At 35.1% G+C, this 25,900-nt stretch overlaps 1 protein-coding gene across 29 annotated transcripts in view; it reads left to right on the top strand.

The window, feature by feature from the left end:
- The window catches only part of ADGRL3 (adhesion G protein-coupled receptor L3), a 571,254-nt gene that overhangs the window by 508,690 nt on the left and 36,664 nt on the right, over positions 1 to 25,900 (top strand). For 16 of the 29 annotated variants that reach the window (XM_065878047.1, XM_065878033.1, XM_065878042.1 and 13 more), the window contains one exon: positions 23,342 to 23,510. In XM_065878047.1, coding sequence (XP_065734119.1) covers positions 23,342 to 23,510 — 169 coding nt within the window. Of the gene's footprint in view, positions 1 to 20,764; positions 20,792 to 23,341; positions 23,511 to 25,900 lie in introns of all 29 variants that reach the window. The other 13 variants (XM_065878044.1, XM_065878029.1, XM_065878040.1 and 10 more) reach the window with 1 other exon arrangement.

The following is a 25,900-nucleotide window of genomic DNA, read 5'->3' as shown; positions in this document are numbered from 1 at the left end:
TGATTGTTCAGCAGTTAGTTGTGATTCCATTGCTCTCACGAGAGGGAGTGAGCACACATCCTACTCTACCATCTTGAACTAATCTCCATTTCTTCATTTTTTAAAAATGTAATTGCTGTGTATTTTCCTTGAATGTTAAACATTTGAATAAAGATTCAAAAACAGGTACATGTATTTAGCAATATCTCATTTAATTCTGTCTTATAAAATTAAATTATATATACTATGGGGAAAACTCAAAAATCCTATCCTAAAATGATTTCATTCACTTTTAACATATTTATTTTAATATAATTTCAGCTTATAAACAATTATACAAGGAATTCATAGAGTTAGAACTGTAGATTTCAACTCTAAATGAAGGCATTTGAATCACTTTTGAATTATTTTCAAGCAGATAATTTTCCTTTTCAATATATAAGCCAATTTTTACCCCAGTGAATACTTAGGGTCCTAGGTCTTTAAAGTATAAAGTGGAAAATAGGATTACTTACAAAGGCTGAATGAAGTACATATGAAATCTCATGGATATCATAATCTGGTGGCTTTTAAGAGCTGTCTTGGTTGCTATAGTCAGAACCAACTAGAAATTACATTTTTCCTAATATAGCTCTGTTTGAAATGACACAAATTATTTTAAATTGAAATTTTTATTTAGTACAATGATTATATGTTTATAAATTGGGCTGAGAGACTTTTAGCCTGCAAATCCTAATCAACCCATGTTTCAAATGCTTCTTGGAGATGTTTAAAGTAAAATTTTATGGGTAATATTAAGTTAAATATTATATCCTATTTTGAGTCACATGCTGTAGGTTAAAATTTAGTCATAGATTCTGAAATAAACAACCCGTACTCTCTGGTTCTGCCCTTAAATCAACTATAATGGCTGCACTTGATCCAACATCAATTTGAGATTTCATGTTTGTGTCTATTTGAAACTATATGCAAAATAACAAGACAGATACTTAACTTATTGAAGTTTTGCTATGTGGTAGGTACAGTTCTGCAATCCTCTACATGTGTAAATTTAATCTTTGCAATAACTCTTTGAGGTTTCTAAAAGAGTAATTAGCTCACCTTAAGACCTCACAGCTAGTTAGTACCAAAACTTGGATTCCAACAGGCAGTCTGGCTTCAGTGTCCATTTTTTTACTCATTACCATATATTCCTTGTTATATCACATTGTACTTCTATAAATAAATTGTGCTTCATTTAAGAGTTTTTTAGTAAATATAATTTTAGATTGAATACATGCTTAAAGAAACTTTAAATTCAAATATTGATTGGAATACATGACCTAAGAGCCCCATCTTTAAAATCCTGTGATTATTTTAATATTTTAAGTTATGAACTGTAAAATCAGGTTAGAAACATTCAATTTTCAGGAGTCAATGTCACAGCAGTCTTGTCAGAATTAGAGGTAGAGTTTTCAGAGTTACTAGTATTCAAAGTGAATTACTGAATGAAACCGCCCAAGAAGAATGTGATTTTGGTAAAGGTGACTCAGAAAGTATAGTCAATAAGGTAAATAAAAAATTATGTCATATAACCCAAGAATAGAAGAACTATAGTTGAATAGTTCTATTCTATTCAACTATAGAATATTGCTGAGTACTCAAATATGATAAGATGGAAAAAGTTGACAAGGGATTTGGCAATGACAGGGGCATTGTGGAGTTAGGAACATATGCCTAAATAGAGTGGCTTTTATGAAAATGAGAAGTGACTGAGTATGAATTATGAAACTCTTGATAAATTTTTCAGGAAAGGATAACACAAAAGATTCTTGGAGAATCTCTGGGATCTGGAAGGTGTTTTGTTTTGTTTTGTTGTTTTGTTTTTTAAAGTAAGAAATACTAAAGTATGTTTGCTGATGGGAATGAGCCAATAGGGGAGGAGATATTGATAAAAGCAGGAGAGACAGGGGCACAGTTCTTGAGAAACGTCAGAATGAGTGGATATGTTGGCTTTATGAGAGCAGAGGCCCTTCTCTCATAATAGGAGGGAAGACAGTGTGTGTGGCTACTGTTGAAAGTAGTTGATAGATGTGGTGTTGGAAAGATGAGAATATTTCTGTCAGTAGTCTTGTTTGAGTTGTCCCAGAAGTGGACTCTGAGCCAAGGATTCAGCTTAAACATTTATTAAGAAAGTGCTTTCAGAAAAAATCAGTAAGAAAGTAAGGGGAAGCAAGGGGATAGATAAGAGGAAGAAGCTATGCAAGGTTGTCATTTTGGGTGAAGTCTCAGACTGACCCTGATCCTAAAGGGAGCTCTGGAGTGTAAATTACACTTTGGAACTGTCCAACCATAAGGCATAGGAGCTGGAATTCTGTAACTTCACACCTGTTAATAATTGATTACAGGCTTGCCAAAGGGGAGTGGGGGTCGGTTATAAGAGTGGAATGTAAACTCCCAGACACTACTGGCTGTATGGGCATAGCAGCTCTGGTGCCCCAAAACAGTCATCTGTGGGTCACAGGGGCAAGTGTTTAGCAGCTAAACATGCAGCAGATGAGTGATGAATTCAGGAGCTGTGCAAGCGATTGTGAGGTCTAGACAGTGTACCAGTGCATTTGCAACTTTTAGATTGTTTCTTTCTTTTTTTTTTTTTTTTTTAAAGAAATAGGAGGCAATATTCAGCTAAGGGGGTTGGGATGAAAAGGAAGTTTGAGGTTGAAGGAAGATGTGAAATATTCCTTATGGGGAAGGGGGAAAGCATATGTGCTAGGGGAGTTTAGTTGGCTTTTGGATATTGGCTGTTAGACATTTGTTGTCATGAATTTAACGTGTCTTCAGTAGTCATGGTTGTGTGTTTTTTCCATCAATGCTCACCTATCCAGGGTTGCATATTTTTTCAAGTCATTAAGGATGAAAGGGGAAGTAAGAAAGTAAAGGTCATAGAATCTAGTCTGGCCAAGCAGGAAAGGATGGACACAAAAGGGGTGATATATAGTGAAAATGTGGAGAGACAGAAAAATGGGAGGTCTGGAGATGCTACTAGGATAATAAAAACAAGAGGAAATAAATGGTGGTAGTAAATATTTGATGGCAAGAACCTCAAAGGAGCTGGGGGTTTGGACAGAAGAGAAATAGTAGTTTGGCAGTGCCACTTCTACTGCCTGAGTTGTAAGAGAACCAATATTTGAGTTTGTGTGGTCTTCAGGGAAGGCACTGTCAGCAGGCAACAATTTTACTTAAAGCAGGAAGGTGACAAAAACACACAGGGATGAAGATTAGAATGTAGGGGAATTTGTTGATATTGGACCCTGAATTTCAAAGGACAGTATGGAATTTGGGGGTGGGAAGAGAAATGTGGAAATTTGGATTGGATTAAGGGATATACAAAGAAATTTTAGAGTAGTGGATGGAACAAGCTTGGAACCATTTTTGTTGTCCAAATTCATTACTTACTATCTTCTTGCAGTCACTTACAATCTTGGGCAATAGAGTTCCTACCCAGTATCAATGGAAAATCCCCCTAGATGGATGAGAACACTACTTACACTCTGCCTTAGATACATACATACATTTTCTCCCCAAATTCTAGAAAATACCAAGATACATAATCTTAAGAATCACATCTCAGGCTATTTAACTATATTCCAATTTCATAAAAGAAGGCTAAAATGCTCTATGATTAAAGGTAATAAATAGATCACTGATTGGCAAATTAATCATCTCAAAGGTTATGTGCTACATAAATGGACTGAAAAACTTAGCAACACACTCTGGGTCCATATCCGTTTTCCCTAATTCCAAGGGAATACCTCTTATTTAAATAAAAACAACATTAAGGTAAACAGCACTCTTTCAGACTTCAGCTTTTCTCATCCTCCTACTCTCCAGGAGTGCTTTTTAACAGGAGTGTTACTTTGTTTTAGAAAAGTTTACCTCATATTAAAAGTGGTGAAAGCATGTAAGTCATAGTTATTTTAAATAAAGGACTGTGTAGTAAATCATTGGATTTGTAATTAAAACGTGTAGACAGTATAGTGGAATGTTAAGTGTCTTGAGCTACTCAGTCCACACTTGAAAATTTCCTAATCTGATTTCCTCTTGGCCGAATCCCAATTGTTGTTGGATTTTCCACTACATACAATTATGTATTTTTAAAAGATCTGTCAACAAAGTCCCTGGTACTTTTATAAATGTGCTATATGAGTATGCATTCTAGAATACTCCGGAATGTCGTCTGTAGAAGTTAACATTTTCAATCAGACATTGACACGTGCTAATACAAAAATTCTCTCAGTTCCAGAACTGAGATTGATAGTGTAAGGTTATAATTTCAAAGTGTTTAATTATGAGATAAAGAAAACAAGCAATCAGTATGAAAAGTAATAATTTATCAGCAAAAGTATTGACATGATTGAATATTAATATATTACATATACCAAGATGTAAGTTAAAAAAATGGCACATATTCGTCATTGTCATTGCACTTTTCCCATTTTTCTGCCTTCTTTTTTTTTTTTTTTTTTTTTTTTGCAGTATGCGGGCCTCTCACTGTTGTGGCCTTTCCCGTTGCAGAGCACAGGCTCCGGACACACAGGCCCAGCGGCCATGGCTTATGGGCCCAGCCGTTCGCGGCAAGTGGGATCCTCCCAGACCGGGGCACAAACCCGTGTCCCCTGCATCAGCAGGCAGACTCCCAACCACTGCGCCACCAGGGAAGCCCTCTGCCTTCTTTGAATTTACCACATCTTGCTCAGTTAGGTGTAGAAAGATTTCTAAAATTGCCAGATCTCCCACTCAGTAACTTTCATTCATTCAATAAAACAATAAAAATGTAACATCTCAATTAATACCCACAGGAACCCTATTAGTAAAATGATTAAGCTCATTTATTTCTATTAGATTTTTTAATGTTTTAAAAAATATTTTAATTTTTTCTGTTAGCTTTTCGGTAAACTTTCCCTTTTGCTTGCTAACATACAACTTGAATGCTTTGGCTAATTGCATGTATCTTCTCCCAGCCTGTCATGTCTCTGTTGATTTTGCCTTTGTTACAGAGAGCAATATATATATTTAAATCATCATTGTTTTCTTTTCCTCTATAGCTTTTGAGGTCTTTGGAGGACATTTTGTGTTCCTTATATAAAGAGCCAAATTTCCAATATCATTTGCCAAATAATTCATCTTTTTCCTCCAGATTCGTGCTGCTACACTATTCCATATCAAATCTCTGTTTCTGTGCTCTCTTCTATTCTGAGGACATACACTTCGTTCCTCTACCATTACCACATTATTACCAAAACTTGCTTAGTATCTGGTAGAATGAGTCCTCCCATTTTGATCATCTTCTTTCAAAACTGTTTTAACTACTCATAGACTTTCATTTTCTTTCACATAAATTTCAGAATCAGTTTCTAAAGTTCTTCTGATATATTCCTTACCATTCTGGAATAATTGATCAAGATATTTATGCACCATTAGATTTTGCTAATTAATAGCTTACTTAGGATTTTTATGTAAGATTTTAAATAAAATGTTCTTATTTATTTTTTATTCTCTTAAACTGTCCCTACATAGTAAGTTATAGTAGTCTCATAAAGTTTTTCTTGCTTTTTGTTTAGACCTGTCCTATGTGAAAAAAGGATTATTTGTTACTTTAATATTAGATAGCACTTATTTGTAAAATGTTTGGGGTCTAGAGGCTTTTTGGAGATGTAGCAACAGAAGGATAATTGTTCATGTGCATCTATGCATATTTTATTAGTTACTTATTTCTAATTTAACATCACGATCATCAGAGAGTACATTCTGACTGATGTTGATTCTTAGTACTTTATTGAGGCTGCCTTTTGGCCTAAAATGTGATTGATTTAAGAATTGTTATTTTGGTATTTGGAGTTTGTGTATCTATAAAATTGGATTTATTTACTATATTTGCTTAAATTTTCTATAACATTTTAAAATTTTTTCTCACTGACATAAATTTAAGATTAGATTTTTAGTAATAAATTTAATTAGGAACAACAACATCTTACAGGGCTTCTGTATTAGAAGCAGAATTGTGGTGGAGATCTTGTGTCATTAACTAGGTCTACTCATTGTCTAGGTAACTAGCTGGGGCATAGACTATTCTTTTCTTGGTCCGTTAAACTCTAAAAAGATCCTAGTAAGACTGGGTTTTTTTTGTTTTTTTAATTTATTTTATTTATTTATTTATTTTTGGCTGCATTGGGTCTTGGTTGCAGTGCGCAGACTTCTCATTGCGGTGGCGTCTCTTTGGGGGAGCCCGGGCTCGAGGCGCGTGGGCTTCAGTAGTTGTGGCACTCAGTGAAGATGACTTAGTTGCTCCACAGCATGTGGGATCTTCCCGGACCAGGGCTCGAACCCATGTCCCCTGCATTGGCAGGCAGATTCTTAACCACTGTGCCACCAGGGAAGCCCCTAGTAAGACTTTTATTCATTGTGAAGGTGAGTAAACTAAGTAATGAAGGTTAAATTACTTGACCAAAATTAAATAAAACTTGTCTGCTCCCTACTGTGTTTCAAGGCCTCCCTTTGTTCCATTTATTGGCATCTTTAGTAAGTACAAACATGTTTTAAATACTCAGTTGTGCTTTTTTTATGTTTTAGTTGTTCTTACAAGCAGTTTATAATAAGGTGTTTATTCACAGAAGGGTTATGATGAATGTTACTGTTGCAGGTTGTTGAAGTGAGAGGTGATGATACCATATGGTACGAGAAAGAGTATAACAGCCATTCAACCTGTCAGAACACATTTGGCAAGAATATCAAAAAGTTATGAATTCCCTGACTTATTTTACTTAAGTTAAAAGTTTGTGTATCTTCTAAGTTGCAAAAAAAAAAACCCTGAAAGTAATAGATTCTTTAAAGTGCTTCCTCTCTTTGAATTCCAATGACCAGATTTTATCAGCTCTCTTGTTCTAAAGAGTCAGTGAATTCTAAGACTCATGTAAGTCTGAAAAACACTGGCCCTTCAATAGTGAACCAGGAAACAGGATTTTAACTATAAGTATTAATAAATAAAACATAACTTGCCATTATTTTATAGATCTTGAGATGTTTCTTACTAAAACCAGTTTTCATAGATTACAAGATAAAAATTACTAATTAGAAATACAGATTTCTCTTTATATATTTTGTCATTTACTTTATCTTTCCTATTCAAAGTTTCAAGTTTTCAAAAAATCATAAGAAAATATTAATAAAGTTCAATTTTAGAACACATATCTCAATGAATTTTCATGAACATTTCACATAATTTTATGTCCTTTGTTTCTTACTTTACGATCAAATGATTACATTTAGTGAAACATTGCAGTTACTTAATGGACTTTTTGACACTGAAGATACAATATATTTATGAAATAAATTTGGATTTCTTATGTAATCCAGAGGACTCTGGGTTTCTATTTTAATGTTCATTAGGCATCTGAATATAACCCATTTCAAATGAGAGTGTAAAAATTCATAGCATTTACTAAGCCTAAAGAAATCTTAGAATGAAATATTGGATAAACTGAAGCTTTCTAAATGTAAATAATAGATATCATTTCAGAAAGAGACAGTGGTTCCCTCTTCCTCTTTGGATTTCTACTTAATATATGAATTTCCAAAACACTTAAAAGGAAAACTGTGTTTTTTCCCTATAGCTTGTTTTTTGAGGTCAGAAGGTCAATACACAACAGTAAATGTAATAGCACATATGTATATAGTACTTTTTCTTTTTTTTTTTTTCCGGTACGCGGGCCTCTCACTGTTGCGGCCCCTCCCGTTGTGGAGCACAGGCTCCGGACGCACAGGCTCAGCGGCCATGGCCCACGGGCCCAGCCACTCCGTGGCATGTGGGATCTTCCCGGACCGGGGCACAAACCCGTGTCCTCCGCATCGGCAGGCAGACTCTCAACCTCTGCATCACCAGGGAAGCCCTGTATATAATACTTCTGTATGTTAAAATTTTGTGTATTTGAATAATTTTTGTATATTAAATAAAAGTTCCAAGCCCTGTTATTTAATACACACAACAGCCCTATGAACAGAGTTCTGTATTTATCCTCATTTCGCAGATGAAGAATGTGAGGCTCAGAGAAGTTGAATAATTAGCCCAAGGTTGCAGCATTAGTAGAATGCTCAGCTGGCATCCAAATGCAGGCAGGCTGATTCACAAATCCACACTTCCAGTCACTATGATATACTATCTTTCATATATTAATAGTAATAAGTAATCATACAGTGATCTTATTTGCTTCCAACATGATTCCAGAATTTTATATCTTATTTGCATGGAATCTTCCAATTCATTTTTATAAATCTGATACTTGGAGATACTAAACTGTAATAAGTTTGTAGCTGTCTGTGTACAATATACTAATTCATTATTCATTCTCATAATTGATACCCCTAATTTCTTTCATATATTAGTTCTTTGACCATATTATATTGAGTTATAAAAATTTGTATAACATTGAGTTGTGGAGACAATATAATTAAAGTTTTATTAGTCATTGATTTAATAGTTATTGATCCTGATTTATTATACTCAGTTCTGCCTAATTTCAGACTTACCCAATTCATCAGCAGTGTGAAATCTGTGATTAAAAGTTTAATATTGGTGTATGCTCTCAAATCTCCAATACTATTGTAAGGAAATTGAGGCATGGGAATGAAAATGTTTATGATATATTCAAAACCATTTATTTTAGTTATTTGGTTCATTTCATTCTCCTCAATATTTTTATATGAACAAAATGTAGAAATATAGCTTTTAGTAGTACTACTTTAATAGTAGTAAAATCCACAGTAGAAATAAAATCATCTTCGCTGTTTATAATTTTTATATTTATATTATATAACTTAAATATTTTGAAAGGATTTTTAATATCTTTGATAGTTAGTGATGTAAACATAAGACCATGAGGAAACATTGCTTATATTTTACTCAAAAATGTTGAATTACATTCTAAATGATGTTTCCTTTTAATCTTCCTATACTGGTTGAAAAAAAGAGAGAGAATTGAATAATAATATAACTCTAGGATGGTAGAGTCCCACTAGTATAAAGTATATTTTAAAGAAATATAAAGCTGTCAAGATTTCTATCATAAGAGTTACTAACTGATTGAGCATTTTCAATACAGTGAGGTATAAACATTGATATGTTTAGATTTTTCTCTGATCATTACTCTTCCAACTATGCTATCTCAAATATCCCTTAACCAACCTGGTAACAGATATCTTAACGCCACCTTAGACAGATCTTGATGCTTTGTCAGTCCATTCTGGTTATTAAATTTAAACCAATTTAATACTTAAATCACATCCCATTTAAAACATACTTCCTTCATTGCCTGTTAAGGTTTGTGGCTGGGGGATTCGTATAAGTAAAGGTGTTTTCTTCCTTCCTCTTTGCACTACTTTATGTATTCTATGAACATTACAATCTTAAAAGGCCATGTCTTTACGCTTCCAGTTTTAAAGATTGGGGACACATATACACTATTGATACTATGTATCAAATACATAACTAATGAGAACATACTGTATAGCACAGGGATCTCTACTTAATGCACTGTGGGGACCTAAATGGGAAGAAAATCCAAAAAAGAGGAGATTATGTATATGTATAGCTGATTCATTTTGCTGTACAGTAGAAACTAACACAACACTGTAAAGCAAATATACTCCAATAAAAATTAATTAAAACTAACTAAATAAAGACTGGGGACCCCTGGATTTGGTAGTATGACAAAGCAGTGTCTCATAGATCACTTGTAAATGAAGTCTGTTAGCTTGGGTTGCTAGAATATGGGTAACTAAATCCTTTTTATCCTCAGTTTGAGAGCCTCATTATCAATGAGGGGCAACTGGGAAAGCCCACTCAACATACAGATGCATAAGTATTTATTACTTTTTTTTTCCTTCAATGAAAAGTGAAGAATACTTTCATTTTAAGAAACGTACTCATATTACCTTTATCATTCCTACAGTAACCCAAACCAAATCCAAGGGAAAAATCTTTATTCGTTTGATATAATTAGTTTTATATCAGGGAAAGTTAATTCAGCTGCATACTGAACCTGGAAATACTGGAGCACTAACCAGAATGTATATATACATCATGATTGCACTCCTTCTCACTGTTAAATATACAGTTCACTCACCAACAGCAATTAGCTAATTCGACAATTCCAGAGGATCCCAGAATGTATTAGTCTTGAAGTTGATGAGATCAACAATTCTGCCTAAAGGCATTCATTTTCCTTTACCTGTTGTGATTTATCAATGAACAGATCTTTTGGCTTGGGGATTAAATTCTCAAATATGGCTCTCATGACTCCATCTTTCTTCACACCAAACCTTACCCATGCCACTATTTTAAACAATTCTGTACTATTTTATATAATAAAAGGGAAAGTTTAAATCTATTTTTTAAATTAATGTTCTTTACATCTTGAATTTTATGTAATATTTCCTTCAAAAATTTTGTCAAAAAGCATTATACTTGGAACTGTTAAGGTCAGAGAAAGAATATCCTATAACTAATGTGATTCATTCATATTGTTTCTGTCCATTTATCATCTGTCTATACTGATATACTATATTATGAGTCTTTATATCATAGCATTAATTTATTTATGATTAATGTTTTCATTAAGAAATCTGTCCTCTTGAAGATATATTTTTTGCTAAGCTTCTATGGGGCTAGATTATAAAGTTCTTTGGAATTGTAGAATATATAAGCATATGCATAATTATTATCAATCTATGCAGAGGCCCCTAACAATTCTGTTCTTGATTCTAATGATCACTTTTAAAGATAATTTTATGACATTAATGTTTAAATAAAGCTTTCAAATTTAGATGTAAGAATAAAATGATAAAATGTCTGATAAAAGAAAAGTGGGGGGCTTCCCTGGTGGCGCGGTGGCTGAGAGTCCGCCTGCCGATGCAGGGGACGCGGGTTCGTGCCCCGGTCCGGGAAGATCCCACATGCTGCGGAGTGGCTGGGCCCGTGAGACATGGCCGCTGAGCCTGCGCGTCCGGAGCCTGTGCTCTGCAACGGGAGAGGCCGCAACAGTGAGAGGCCCGCGTACTGCCAAAAAAAAAAAAAAGAAAAGAAAAGTGGATATGCTAAAGAAAGGAGGGTCTTTTTTTCTTACTGTGCCTTGAAAATTGTTTGTACAATATGTTTTACCTCATTTTCAGTGTCACCATTTATAAATTTTAAGATAACCTGTAAGTTCCTATTAATGTCTTCCAAGAACATCTTAAGCCTTTGTGTCCATATTTTCATAAAACCTTAAAATAATTGCAGTAAAATTGTTTCAGTCCTACACCTTGGAATGAAGTTTTGCTTCAATGGACTTTCATTGGTAAATCAAAATGAAAATTATTCAGCTTTAGAAACTATTTACATAGATATGTTTTTTAGAATAAAAAAAAGAATCTATAGCATACACTTTAGCACCATAACTGGTGGCAACATTATCATCAATTTAATTTAGATTTGATGGAGAGACATTCTAAAACTAGATACTCTAAGCCAATAGAATATCTGACAAAATGATGGAAGGCACTGAAATATTATAGATAATCTTTAGTGATCTTTAGATTTTGAACCATTGTATATTATTCATGTCATCCTGGAAGTAAAATTAATGAATAGTTCTTTGCCATTAGCATGAATTTCTATACTGAATATGAACTAGGGATTCTTATAGCTAAAACATACAAAGTAAATGCTTTAGCAATTATTGCATAGGCTAAGACACTATAAAAATTACTCTAAATTATAGTTGCTTAAACTTATATGGGTCTAGAATAAGTGGTCTAAATCTAATACAGTGGCTCCACATCAATAAACAGCTTTCTTTCTAGGTCTGTCACTTTCTCCTAGCAAAAGAGAAGGAAAAAAAATGGTCAAAGGAAGGCCAATTCCAATCCTTTAATTGGCAAGACCCAGAAATGTCACAGTTCACTTCTGTTCACATTCCTGTGGACACTACTTAAACACATAGCTATAGCTATCTCTAAGTAAAGCTGGAATTGCTGTCTTTGTTATGGACTAGAGCAAGCGGCTGATCCCCTCAATTACCAACAAAACTGCTGAATTGCACCCTGATATCTCTCTTTAGTGGTTCTCATTAAAGGCAAACATCTCGCTCCAGCAATTACAGTGCAAGTTCTATATTTTATTTTTTGAAACATTTGGATAGCTTAATAAAATTTTGTATTTTTGCATGTTTTCCTACATGCTAATGTCTGAAACTTTCTTTACTTAACATTGTACTATACAGATTAAGTTACAGTCATTCCAATCATGAACTTGGCATCACAGATGGAACATATTGATGCAATGGGAATGCATATAATGGAATAAATATCATGTAATTAAGTTCTGTAACTTTTCAATGTTAGCAGAAGTACAGGATTTTCTTTTTTGGCACAGTTTACAGCTGTTAAATATGATCAATTCTTAGAAATTCTTCTCTCTTTATCTTTTCACATACCCATGGCTTTATTTAAATTTCTCTTGGAATTTCATTTCCTGGCTTAAAACTCTCTCTAGTCTGGCACTGCTCAATTGAACTTTCTATGAAGACAGAAATGTTCTAGAACTACACTGTCCAATATGGCAGCTACTGAAGCTTTTAAGTACTTGTAATGTAACTAGTGTGATTAAGGAACTGAATTTTAAACTTTATCTCATTTTAATGAATTTAAATTTAAACAAGCCCATGTGACCAGTAACTCCATATCAGACATCGTGGTTAGTCACTCCCTGCTCCATCTACAAACTTATTTCTGCCACATCTATTTTACAGCATAATATTACTCCTGAAACATCCTCAAATGAATTTAACTATTCAACATTTATTTTTTGGTGTTTTTATTTTTTACATCTTCATTGGAGTATAATTGCTTTACAATGGTGTGTTAGTTTCTGCTTTATAACAAAGTGAATCAGTTATACATATACATATGTTCCCATATCTCTTCCCTCTTGCATCTCCCTCCCTCCCACCCTCCTGATCCCACCCCTCTAGGTGGTCACAAAGCACCGAGCTGATCTCCCTGTGCTATGCGGCTGCTTCCTACTAGCTATCTACTTTACATTTGGTAGTGTATATATGTCCATGCCACTCTCTCACTTTCTCACAGCTAACCCTTCCCCCTCCCCATACCCTCAAGTCCATTCTCTAGTAGGTCTGTGTCTTTTATTCCTGTCTTACTCCTAAGTTCTTCATGACATTTTTTTTTCTTAAATTCCATATATATGTGTTAGCCTACGGTATTTGTCTTTCTCTTTCTGACTGACTTCACTCTGTATGACAGACTCTAGGTCCATCCACCTCACTACAAATAACTTAATTTCGTTTCTTTTTATGGCTGAGTAATATTCCATTGTATATATGTGACACATCTTCTTTATCCATTCATCCGATGATGGACACTTAGGTTGTTTCCATCTCCTGGCTATTGTAAATAGAGCTGCAATGAACATTTTGGTAAATGACTCTTTTTGAATTATGGTTTTCTCAGGGTATGTGCCCAGTACTGGGATTGCTGGGTCATATGGTAGTTCTATTTGTAGTTTTCTAAGGAACCTCCATACTGTTCTCCATAGTGGCTGTACCAATTCACATTCCCACCAGCAGTGCAAGAGTGTTCCCTTTTCTCCACACCCTCTCCAGCATTTATTGTTTCTAGGTTTTTTGGTGATGGCCATTCTGACGTGTGAGATGATATCTCATTGAAGTTTTGATTTGCATTTCTCTAATGATTAATGATGTTGAGCATTCTTTCATGTGTTTGTTGGCAGTCTGTATATCTTCTTTGGAAAAATGTCTATTTAGGTCTTCTGCCCATTTTTGGATTGGGTTGTTTGGTTTTTGTTATTGAGCTGCATGAGCTGCTTGTAAATTTTGGAGATTAATCCTTTGTCAGTTGCTTCATTTGCAAATATTTTCTCCCATTCTGAGGGTTGTCTTTTCGTCTTGTTTATGGTTTCCTTTGCTGTGCAAAAGCTTTGAAGTTTCATTAGGTCCCATTTGTTTATTTTTCTTTTTATTTCCATTTCTCTAGGAGGTGGGTCAAAAGGATCTTGCTGTGATTTATGTCATAGAGTGTTCTGCCTATGTTTTCCTCTAAGAATTTGATAGTTTCTGGACTTACATTTAGGTCTTTAATCCATTTTGAGCTTATTTTTGTGTATGGTGTTAGGGAGTGTTCTAATCTCATACTTTTACATGTACCTGTCCAGTTTTCCCAGCACCACTTATTGAAGAGGCTGTCCTTTCTCCATTGTACATTCCTGCCTCCTTTGTCAAAGATAAGGTGACCATATGTGTGTGGGTTTCTCTCTGGGATTTCTATCCTGTTCCATTGATCTATATTTCTGTTTCTATGCCAGTACCATGCTGTCTTGATTACTGTAGCTTTGTAGTATAGCCTGAAGTCAGGGAGCCTGATTCCTCCAGCTCCGTTTTTCTTTCTCAAGATTGCTTTGGCTATTCGGGCTCTTTTGTGTTTCCATAGACATTGTGAAATTTTTTGTTCTAGTTCTGTGAAAAATGCCAGTGGTAGTTTGACAGGGATTGCATTGAATCTGTAGATTGCTTTGGGTAGTAGAGTCATTTTCACAATATTGATTCTTCGAATCCAAGAACATGGTATATCTCTCCATCTCTAATTTCTTTCATCAGTGTCTTATAATTTTCTGCATACAGGTCTTTTGTCTCCTTAGGTAGGTTAATTGCTAGATATTTTATTCTTTTTGTTGCAGTGGTAAATGGGAGTGTTTTCTTAATTTCACTTCCACATTTTTCATCTTTAGTGTATAGGAATGTCAGAGATTTCTGTGCATTAATTTTGTATCCTGCTACTTTACCAAATTCATTGAATAGCTCTAATAGTTTTCTGGTAGCATCTATAGGATTCTCTATGTATAGTATCATATCATCTGCAAACAGTGACAGCTTTACTTCTTCTTTTCCAATTTGGATTCCTTTTATTTCTTTTTCTTCTCTGATTGCTGTGGCTAAACTTCCAAAACTATGTTGAATAAGAGTGGTGAGGGTGGGCAACCTTGTCTTGTTCCTGATCTTAGTGGAAATGATTTCAGTTTTTCACCATTGAGGCCGATGTTGGTTGTGGGTTTGTCATATATGGCCTTTATTATGTTGAGGAAAGTTCCCTCTATGCCTACTTTCTGCAGGGTTTTTATCATAAATTGGTGTTGAATTTTGTCGAAAGCTTTCTCTGTATCTATTGAGATGATCATATGGTTTTTCTCCTTCAATTTGTTAATATGGTGTATCACATTGATTGATTTGCATATATTGAAGAATCCTTGCATTCCTGAAATAAACCCCACTTGATCACGGTGTGTGATCCTCTTAATGTGCTGTTGGATTCTGTTTGCTAGTATTTTGTTGAGGAATTTTTGCATCTATGTTCATCAGTGATATTGGCCTGTAGTTTTCTTTCTTTGTGACATCCTTGTCTGGTTTTGGTATCAGGGTGATGGTGGCCTCGTAGAATGAGTTTGGGAGGGTTCCTCCCTCTGCTATATTTTGGAGGAGTTTGAGAAGGACAGGTGTTAGCTCTTCTCTAAATGTTTGATAGAATTCGCCTGTGAAGCCATCTGGTCCTGGGCTTTTGTTTGTTGGAAGATTTTGAATCACAGTTTCAATTTCAGTGCTTGTGATTGGTCTGTTCATATTTTCTATTTCTTCCTGATTCAGTCTTGGCAGGTTATGCATTTCTAAGTATCTGTCCATTTCTTCCAGATTGTCCATTTTATTGGCATAGAGTTGCTTGTAGTAATCTCTCATGATCTCCTGTATTTCTCCAGTGTCAGTTGTTACTTCTCCTTTTTCATTTCTAATTCTATTGATTTGAGTCTTCTGCCTTTTTTTGTTGATGAGTCTGGCTAATGGTTTATCAATTTTGTTTATCTTCTCAAAGAACCAGCTTTTAATTTTATTGATCTTTGCTATCGTTTCCTTCATTTCTTTTTCATTTATTTCTGATCTGATCTTTATGATTTCTTTTCTTCTGCTAACTCTGGCGTTTTTTTGTTCTTCTTTCTCTATTTGCTTTAGGTGCAAAGTTAGGTTGTTTATTCGAGATGTTTCCTGTTTCTTAAGGTAGGATTGTATTGCTATAAACTTCCCTCTTAGAACTGCTTTTGCTGTATACAGACAAAGCTACACAGAGAAAGCTATACAGTCTCCATTGTCACTTGTTTCTAGGTATTTTTTTATTCCCTCTTTGATTTCTTCAGTGATTACTTTGTTACTAAGTAGTGTATTGTTTAGCCTCCACGTGTTTGTATTTTTTGCAGTTCTTTTCCTATAATTGATGTCTAGTCTCATAGTGTTGTGGTCAGAAAAGATACCTGATGCAATTTCAATTTTTCTAAATTTACCAAGGCTTCATTTGTGACCCAAGATATGATCTATCCTGGAGAATATTCCATGAGCACTTGAGAAAAATATGTATTCTGTTGTTTTTGGATGGAATGTCCTATAAATATCAATTAAATCCATCTTGTTTAATGTTTCATTTAAAGCATGTGTTTCCTTATTTATTTTCATTTTGGATGATCTGTCCATTGGTGAAAGTGGGGTGTTAACGTCCCCTACTATGAATATGTTACTGTTGATATCCCCTTTTATGGCTGTTAGTATTTGCCTTATGTATTGAGGTGCTCCTATGTTGGGTGCATAAATATTTACAATTGTTATATCTTCTTGGATCAATCCCTTGATCATTATGTAGTGTCCTTCCTTGTGTCTTCTAATAGTCCTTATTTTAAAGTCTGTTTTGTCTGATATGAGAATTGCTACTCCAGCTTTCTTTTGGTTTCCATTTGCATGGAATATCTTTTTCCGTCCCCTCAGTTTCAGTCTGTATGTGTCTCTAGGTCTGAAGTGGGTCTCTTGTAGACAGCATATATATGGGTCTTGTTTTTGTATCCATTCAGCCAGTCTGTGTCTTTTGGTGGGAGCATTTAATCCATTTACATTTAAGGTAATTATCTATATGTATGTTTCCTATTCCCATTTTCTTAATTGTTTTGGGTCTGTTATTATAGGTCTTTTCCTTTTCTTGTGTTTCTTGCCTAGAGAAGATCCTTTAACATTTGTTCTAAAGCTGGTTTGGTGGTGCTGAACTCTCTCCGCTTTTGCTTGTCTGTAAAGGTTCTGATTTCTCCATCAAATCTGAATGAGATCCTTGCTGGGTAGAGTAATCTTGGTTGCAGGTTTTTCTCCTTCATCACTTTAAGTATGTCCTGCCCGTCCCTTCTGGCTTGCAGAGTTTCTGCTGAAAGATCAGCTGTTAACCTTATGGGGATTCCCTTGTGTGTTATTTGTTGTTTTTCCCTCGCTGCTTTTAATATGTTTTCTTTGTTTTTAATTTTTGACAGTTTGATTAATATGTGTCTTGGCATATTTCTCCTTGGATTTATCCTGTATGGGACTCTCTGTGCTTCCTGGACTTGATTAACTATTTCCTTTCCCATATTAGGGAAGTTTTCAACTATAATCTCTTCAAATATTTTCTCAGTCCCTTTCTTTTTCTCTTCTTCTGGAACCCCTATAATTCGAATGTTGGTGTGTTTAATGTTGTCCCAGAGGTCTCTGAGACTGTCCTCAGTTCTTTTCATTCTTTTTTCTTTATTCTGCTCTGCAGTAGTTATTTCCACTATTGTATCTTCCAGGTCACTTATCCGTTCTTCTGCCTCAGTTATTCTGCTATTGATCCCTTCTAGAGTATTTTTTAATTTCATTTATTCTGTTGTTCATCGTTGCTTGTTTCATCTTCTGTTCTTCTAGGTCCTTGTTAAATGTTTGTTGCATTTTATCTATTCTATTTCCAAGATTTTGGATCATCTTTACTATCATTATTCTGAATTATTTTCCGGGTAGACTGCCTATTTCCTCTTCATTTGTTAGGTCTGGTGGGTTTTTATCTTGCTCCTTCATCTGCTGTGTTTTTCTGTCTTCTCATTTTGCTTATCTTACTGTGTTTGGGGTCTCCTTTTTGCAGGCTGCAGGTTCGTAGTTCCCCTTGTTTTTGGTGTCTGTCCCCAGTGGCTAAAGTTGGTTCAGTGGGTTGTGCAGGCTTCCTCGTGGAGGGGACTAGTGCGTGTGTTCTGGTGGATGAAGCTGGATCTTGTCCTTCTGCTGGGCAGGTCCACATCCTGTGGTGTGTTTTGGGGTGTCTGTGGACTTATGATTTTAGGCAGCCTCTCTGCTAATGGGTGGGGCTGTGTTCCTGTCTTGCTAGTTGTTTGGCATAGGGTGTCCAGTACTGTAGCTTGCTGGTCATTGAGTGAAGCTGGGTGTTGGTGTTGAGATGGAGATCTCTGGGAGATTTTCACTGTTTGATATTACGTGGAGCTGGGAGGTCTCCTGTGGACCAGTGTCCTGAAGTTGGCTCTCCCACCTCAGAGGCACAGCAGTGACTCCTGGCTGCAGCACCAAGAGCCTTTCATCCACACGGCTCAGAATAAAAGGGAGAAAAAGTAGAAAGAAAGGAAGGAAGGAAGGGAGGGAGGGAAAGAAAAAGAAAGAAAGAAAGAAAGAAAAGAAAGAAAGAAAGAAAGAGGATAAAAGAAAATAAAATAAAGTAAGGTAAAATAAAATAATTAAAATAAAAAATTATTAAGAAAATATTTTTAACAAGTGAAAAAGAAACAACAAAAAACCAGACGGATGGTACCCTAGGACAAATGGTGAAAGCGAAGCTATACAGACAAAATCTCTCACGGAAGCATACACATACACACTCACAAAAAGAGGAAAAGGGGAAAAAATAATAAATCTTACTCTCAAAGTCCACATCCTGAATTTGGGATGATTCGTTGTCTATTCAGGTATTCCACAGATGCATGGGACATCAAGTTGACTGTGGAGATTTAATCCGCTGCTCCTGTGGCTGCTGGGAGAGATCTCCCCTTCTCTTCTTTGTTCGCACAGCTCCCGGGGTTCAGCTTTGGATTTGGCCCCGCCTCTGCGTGTAGGTCACCGGAGGGCGTCTGTTCTTTGCTCAGATAGGAAGGGGTTAAAGGAGCCACTGATTCGGGGTCTCTGGCTCACTCAGGCCGAGGGGAGGGAGGGGTATGGAGTGTGTGGCGAGTCTGCGGCGGCAGAGGCCGGCGTGACGTTGCACGTGCTCACCGTGCGTTCTCCCGGGGAAGTTGTCCCTGGGTCCCGGGACCCTGGCAGTGGCGGGTTGCACACGCTCCCCGGAAGGGAAGTGTGGATTGTGACCTGTGCTCTCACACAGGCTTCTTGGTGGCGGCAGCAGCAGCCTTAGCATCTCATGCCTGTCTCTGCGGTCCGCGCTGTTAGCCGCGGCTCACGCCCACCTCTGGAACTCCTTTAAACAGCGCTCTTAATCCCCTCTCCTCGCGCAGCAGGAAACAAAGAGGGAAGAAAAAGTCTCTTGCCTCTTCGGCAGGTCCAGACTTTTTCCCGGACTCCCTCCCAGCTAGCCGTGGTGCACTAACCCCTTCAGGCTGTGTTCACGCTGCCAGTCCTCTCCCTTATTATTTGGTGTTTTATTCTTTGGGTAAGAAATTCTGTATTTTCATTGTGAAAATAGTCTAATAATAACTATGTGATATTTATCAAACACAATATGTCAGACACTGTTCTGAGCACTCGATACACAGTATATCATTTCATTATCACAAGAAAATTACCACCATTTTATAGATGTATAAAATGACACAACCACAGGCTAATTAATCTTTGCCTAAGATCAAATAGCTAGTAAGTGAATTAAGTTAGGATGTAAACCTCAGGCAAACTGGCTTCAAAGCCCAGGCTCTCACTCTATTCTTTACCCTTTCATCACCCTGGAGAGTAAGGTTTTTTTTATCAGTGGTTCTCTTTGTTCAAAATGCATCACAGTTGGAGCCTTTCTAAGAGCCTTACTTGTATATGCATAATATCAGAAACTATTGCCTCTTGCAAGAGGTAAGAGAAAAGAGGACACAGTTTTCTGTTTCTTTTCTGTCCTATCACAATTCACTGAGTAACAATTATGTTTGTAAAAAAATATCCAAAATATCCCCTAACTAGTCTTTACTAATTTGGTGCTTAGATCTCATTTTATCAGGATGATACTAAATAGATTAGTATATATAAGTGATAATGAACAGGTGCCATCTGTTTGCTCGTATTACTACAAAAGATTATTCAAAATTTTTTCTCAGTGCACTATCAGAAAGAATTTTAAAGTAGTTGGGTTGATTATTTTTATAGAGCTATAATGTTCAGATTTAACTCAGGTCAATCATCTGCAAGTTAAAATTACTCAGAAGTGTACTGTCCATAATTAAGTAATCTTACCTACTAATATATACAATACGAAGACCTTTAGGTGACATGAAATCTGTCATTTTAAGTATGCCCCCAAGCCTTTTCCAGATTGCTCATAAGATTTCTCATTCTCTAGAGAAATGTGATCTCTTAGAAATAAATGTCTCTGTCAAGTCACAAGTAATATGAGCATATGATGAAAAAATGGATTTTTTTAGTCTCATAAGGGATATTGCAGTATTGTAAAATTGATTTTATTCCTCGTTATTTAAGTTCTCATGGTCATTTTAGCATTTACCTTTTAGATATAAAGGGAAGTTTATGATGCCTTTTAGGGAGGTGGGGGACAGAGGCCTTTTTGGGGACCAGGAGGATATTTTTCATATGAAATTCTTTGTCATAAAATGCTAATGTTGGTGTTCTTGTCTTTATGTCTATGCATTCTTTAGCTATGAGGATAACAGACCCTTCATCAAGTAAGAATGACCTGAATGGCTGATAAATTCCATTTATCAGTGTGGTCCCATGAACCAGCTGTCAGATCAGTACTGAAAAATCATTAGAGCTTCTGTCATTCACATTGAGGCAGAAGAGCAAACTGTGCAGGAAAATAATCAGGCATACAACTTCTATGCAGAATAAACATGCTGCAGGTGTATCGCCAGAAAACTTCTGCTTCACCTCTTTTAATTGGATATCACCTGAATTTAGTGCCACAGTAATAGCAATTTCATGTGGTACAGACTTGTTTTGCTTTTAATAGATTTCTCCTTTCATTTCGGTGTGCTCCTCTGTGTTGCATATGTCCTCATTTCTGTTGTTTGTTTGGACATCATTCATCTAAAATTATTTTGTGATTTAGTGTTATATCTTCAAATGATCTCAGGGGTATGAAACTACCCAACTGCAAACGAAACTAATGAAGTTTTAGGTTAAATATCCAAAAGAGGGGAAAATATCTCCTTCAAAAATTAAACTTTACATATGCAAAATTGTCTCTTTCAAATTCGATACGTCACTTGATTGTTGATCCAATTGTTTATGAACGTGTCTTTTAAATTTCTAAAACAAAGCTACAAGTCTGTACTAATCTATAAGCATAAACACAAATGCTAATATTTGGGCTTTTTTTCCTTTGTACATTTTAAAATTACATGTCCTGTAATTAAGATTGGCAACCTTTGGGTGACCTTGCTGTAGACTTTCAGTTTGTTCTTCTGGTGAAGAGTCCTTTGTTTTCATTTTCTCCAATACCATTTCACTTACTTCTTCATGCTCTTGCTTATTTTTTTCTTTTGAAGTTGGACTCATCACTCTTTTATATCATTAACACTTGGGCCCATCATGTGTTTTCTAGTGGATAATAGCTGGCTTGAGTATTTTATCCTATCATTTTATTTCTAAGTCTGAATAGCAATTTTGACTCAATGGCGACTCTTCCCATTTTTCCTTATTCCAATACCTGTAAACAAATAAGAGCTTTACTTTGAAAGTTCCCATACTTCTGAATCTGCTTGTAAAATAAGATATTAATATCTAAGATGTTTTCTAATTTGTATAAGCAAACATGCCACATACAATGGCAAGCTTCCTTTAGGGATTCTTTATTCAAGAGTATAAAAGTTTTAAATTAAGCACATTAAATTTAATGGGTGTTTACATCTGAAATATAGTGGCTGATGGTTGTAGAAGGAAAATGGTAAATATTTGAGATTAATTTTAATAAGACTTTAATAATATTTGACTACTTTGGGACATATTTTTCTTAAGACGTAGTTCTCTCTGAAAAATTTATTAAACCCAGCTTCAGATTATAGTAAACATATGTGATTTTTCCCCTTCATTTTGTAAAGTTTCAATCCCCATATTTATTCCTTAGACAATGTAAGTAGCAGATAGCAGTCTGCTAAAAATAAATATTAGATTACCATGTTCAGGAAGGTATACTGGGAAAGGAAAAGGTGGGCTCATAAGAGTATAGAGATCGAGACTGTTTTGGTCCTATTCTATATACTTAGAGAGAAGTTGAGAAGATTCCATTTTCAATTATTGGATTCCCGTCTATTGGAAAGATTCATTTTATTTTGATAGTAAATACATAATACATAACTACAAATATATGGACTGTTGTCACCCATCTATTACTATTGTGAATGGCAGCTTGGAGGAAACTAAGGGAATGGAGTGAGAGTGAGAATTTGTCTTCCATTCTGGACTACTTTGTTCATCCCTCTCCATCCCATTCTCAGCTTCATTTTCTCCTGCGAGTTTGCAGACACTTCAAAGACGTGAAGGTGTCCTGAGCTATTGGGCTTCTTTTCAACAAAGCTGCCAATTGCCCGATATCCAAAGTCTAGTCCAACATAACCCAAGACACAGCAATCCAAAGGCTGAAAGAGTAGATGGTGATCTAGAGGGGAACTATTTTTTCCCATTTACTGTATCTCACACTTGTTCTACTTAACTATAGAATCAGACAAATAGAAGTTTAAAATTTTATACAATCTTCCATATACTGGTTCCTTCTATTCTTGTCTGTAAACACTAAATTTTTTATGGAAAAAGAGGAAATTTGGAAAAATGGGGTAAAAGTGTATCAGATGAAGAGTCCAATCAAACAAGTGTTTGATTAATGGAAAGAGTCCAATCAAACAAATGTTATCATACCAATGAGACCAGTGGAGACTAACATAGCTTTACAGACTCTTCCCCCTTGCCATTCACCATAATTACATCTTCATACCATTTGCGTATGTGCTGCAAATACATGAATAATTTAATAGTACAAATCTGCTTTTGCATAAGTGAATTTCTGTGTTTATAGCATTTTCATTCGTGTATATCTCCTCAAGCTTGAAAACATGTAAGTTCTCATTAAAATCTTAAAGCACTTATACCACCTGTCTTACATTTTCTGTCAATAAAACTGTAACATTTTTTTCAGTGTCAGTATTGTTGATACAATATAACTGTGTTAATTAAAGACAAATTATTTGATAACCCTTAATTTTCTCTTCTCTCTGCAGGTCATGGGTTATAGGTGCAATAGCTCTTCTCTGCCTATTAGGATTGACCTGGGCCTTTGGACTCATGTATATTAATGAAAGCACAGTCATCATGGCGTATCTCTTCACCATTTTCAATTCTCTACAGGGAATGTTTATATTCATTTTCCATTGTGTCCTACAAAAGAAGGTAAGCTAGAATTCTCTGTTCAAGAATAAATAGCATACATCCTATGACAGCAAAGTACCCATAACATAAATCATTCTTGATGTGTTTGTCTCTAAGAAATAAAGTAATAAATAAAAGATATTACTTATTTGATTTCGTTTTTATAATAGTAAAGACAAAACAGACATAAAATGAAAGCATAAAAGTTGGCAAATGTGCTTGACAGCAAAAAACAGAATCAAAATATTTTGATTTGGACAGTGTACAAAAACTATATTCTTATAGATTTGACCTTATAGTCTTTAATATTTTTATTGACAGACACATGGAATTTGTGTATTAGGGAGTAGATTTTCTAAGATGTTATGGAGGCATGGGATATATGTATATATATGTACATATATGGCATGGCATAGGAAATATATATTTTTCTTTTCTTAAAAAACTAATTTGTATTGATATATTCTAGAAAATATAATTATCTAAACATTTTATGATAAAAACATTTATTTTTTAAATGAATGGTGGAAACTTAGTAAAGATCTCTGTATTTCTTTAAAAGCATCTTTTATAAAATCTATGATTTTGATGATTAGAATGCAATATTTAATTTTTATATTGGTCTATTTTTATGATTTTTCACATCTATAAGGATGAAAATATTCATTTTCAAAGTTAATTTTAGCAACTAAATACTTAAATTGCATTTTTTTTTAATCTCAAGATTGATTTTCTCATTTTACACTGTTTAACTCTATTATAAATGTGGTCTTTTTAGTTGTTGACCATATAGACCCCTGAGCCAAGACTGGGTCCGAATCCTAGCTCCTCTACTTAAAGGCTTATGTGACTTTGGGCCATTTAATTAACCTTTATATACTCCAGTTTCCTCATGTGTAAAATGGAGGTAATAAAAATAATTATGAGATATTGAGAGGTGGCTCTGAAAATGAAATGGCAAGAAGTGAAATTTTTTTTCTAAGAAAGAAACTATAAGACCTAAAATTGTTTTTGGAAGATAAAGAGTAAAGATATGCACCTCTACGATTTTTGGCTTGAGAGACTAAGGGAACCTCAAATAAAGGTTGAGAAATGTGTTCACTTGTCGAGATGCATCCAGTTTTATCCTGTTTCAGTTTTATGTGGTGGTAGGTATTAAAAATGTGTTGGCATGATCTTAAATACAGGCTAGAATTGTATTGATGACTCAGACCTGTAAATGTAAGTTACAGAAAAGAAAAGAGTTTATGATGTTAGAATGGATGGATTCTAATCTAATGGATTAGAATTAACTTAGAAAAGAGGTTGTGTTGGAAGGGATGAATCTTCCCAAATACTTAGTGTACACACCCCCCAAATTGCCATCACTTAACCTAATAAAGGTTTTTTTTACTCGTTGCACAATTGATGAGGGTGCCTCATGGAGGGACACAGCCCAATGAAAGCTCAGTCAACCTCACTGTTTGATTTCCACAACCACCTTGGGTGTTGACATCTAGCAGATAGTCTGAGAAAGAGAGAGAGGATCTTGTATAAAAAGGAAGTGGTTCACATCACTTCTACTCACCTTCCATCAGATAGGACACTATAAATAGTACCAACTAAACTTCAAGGAAAACTGGGAAACATACTCTACTTTTTGTACCCCAGGAAGATGAGGAATTGGGTATCACAAACAGCTAACAGTCTACCACACTTGATGATTATGAAGAGTAGGAGACATGAGTAATGAGTAAGAATAGAAATGGAAGAAAGAAAGTGTTTGAGGAGAAGAATGAGAAGGTAATACCTAAATGAAAGATAAGGGGGAAATGTCCAGAAGTAGACACTGGTCAGTATTATAAAACAACTCAGAGAAGTCAGAAAGACTAAGCACTTGGAAGGATTTCTAGATTTTGGTAGAAAAAAGCTATAACTGATTGTCAAGAGCAATATGTAGAATGATGGGTGCAAAATCAGGAGATTAAGGGAAAGGGTGGCATTTGTCCATATAAATAAGGAAATATTGGGCCATCATATTTAGTCATACTAACATCTTCAAATATAGGGAACCAACTTTATCAATTATTTTATGTATTAGCTGGAAATTGGACTAACACATTTTAAAATTTTAATGTTTATATTGAAGTTTTCTACAGAACAGAAAATAGTTTTGTGCTTTGTGCATGAATGATTTTGATTGTAATTATTTTTTATTAGCCAGTACCTATTAGTTTTCCCAATTATTATTTTTATTGTATTACAAATACATGTCAATGTTTTGATGTCCAGGTAGAGATACCAGACCTCAGGATCCAAAAACAAGTCTAGACTTTTTAGTATATTGAACATATTTAACAGAAGTGAAATTTTTAAAAATACATGTCATCAAGCTCAATTTTGTGATTCATTAGAACAGAGTTCAGCAAACC

This window comes from Phocoena phocoena, chromosome 5 (assembly GCF_963924675.1).
Source record: "Phocoena phocoena chromosome 5, mPhoPho1.1, whole genome shotgun sequence".
Taxonomy (NCBI): Eukaryota; Metazoa; Chordata; class Mammalia; order Artiodactyla; family Phocoenidae; genus Phocoena; species Phocoena phocoena.
The sequence above is the reverse complement of the archived record's forward strand: the minus strand, read 5'-3'. Positions and strand labels throughout refer to the sequence as shown.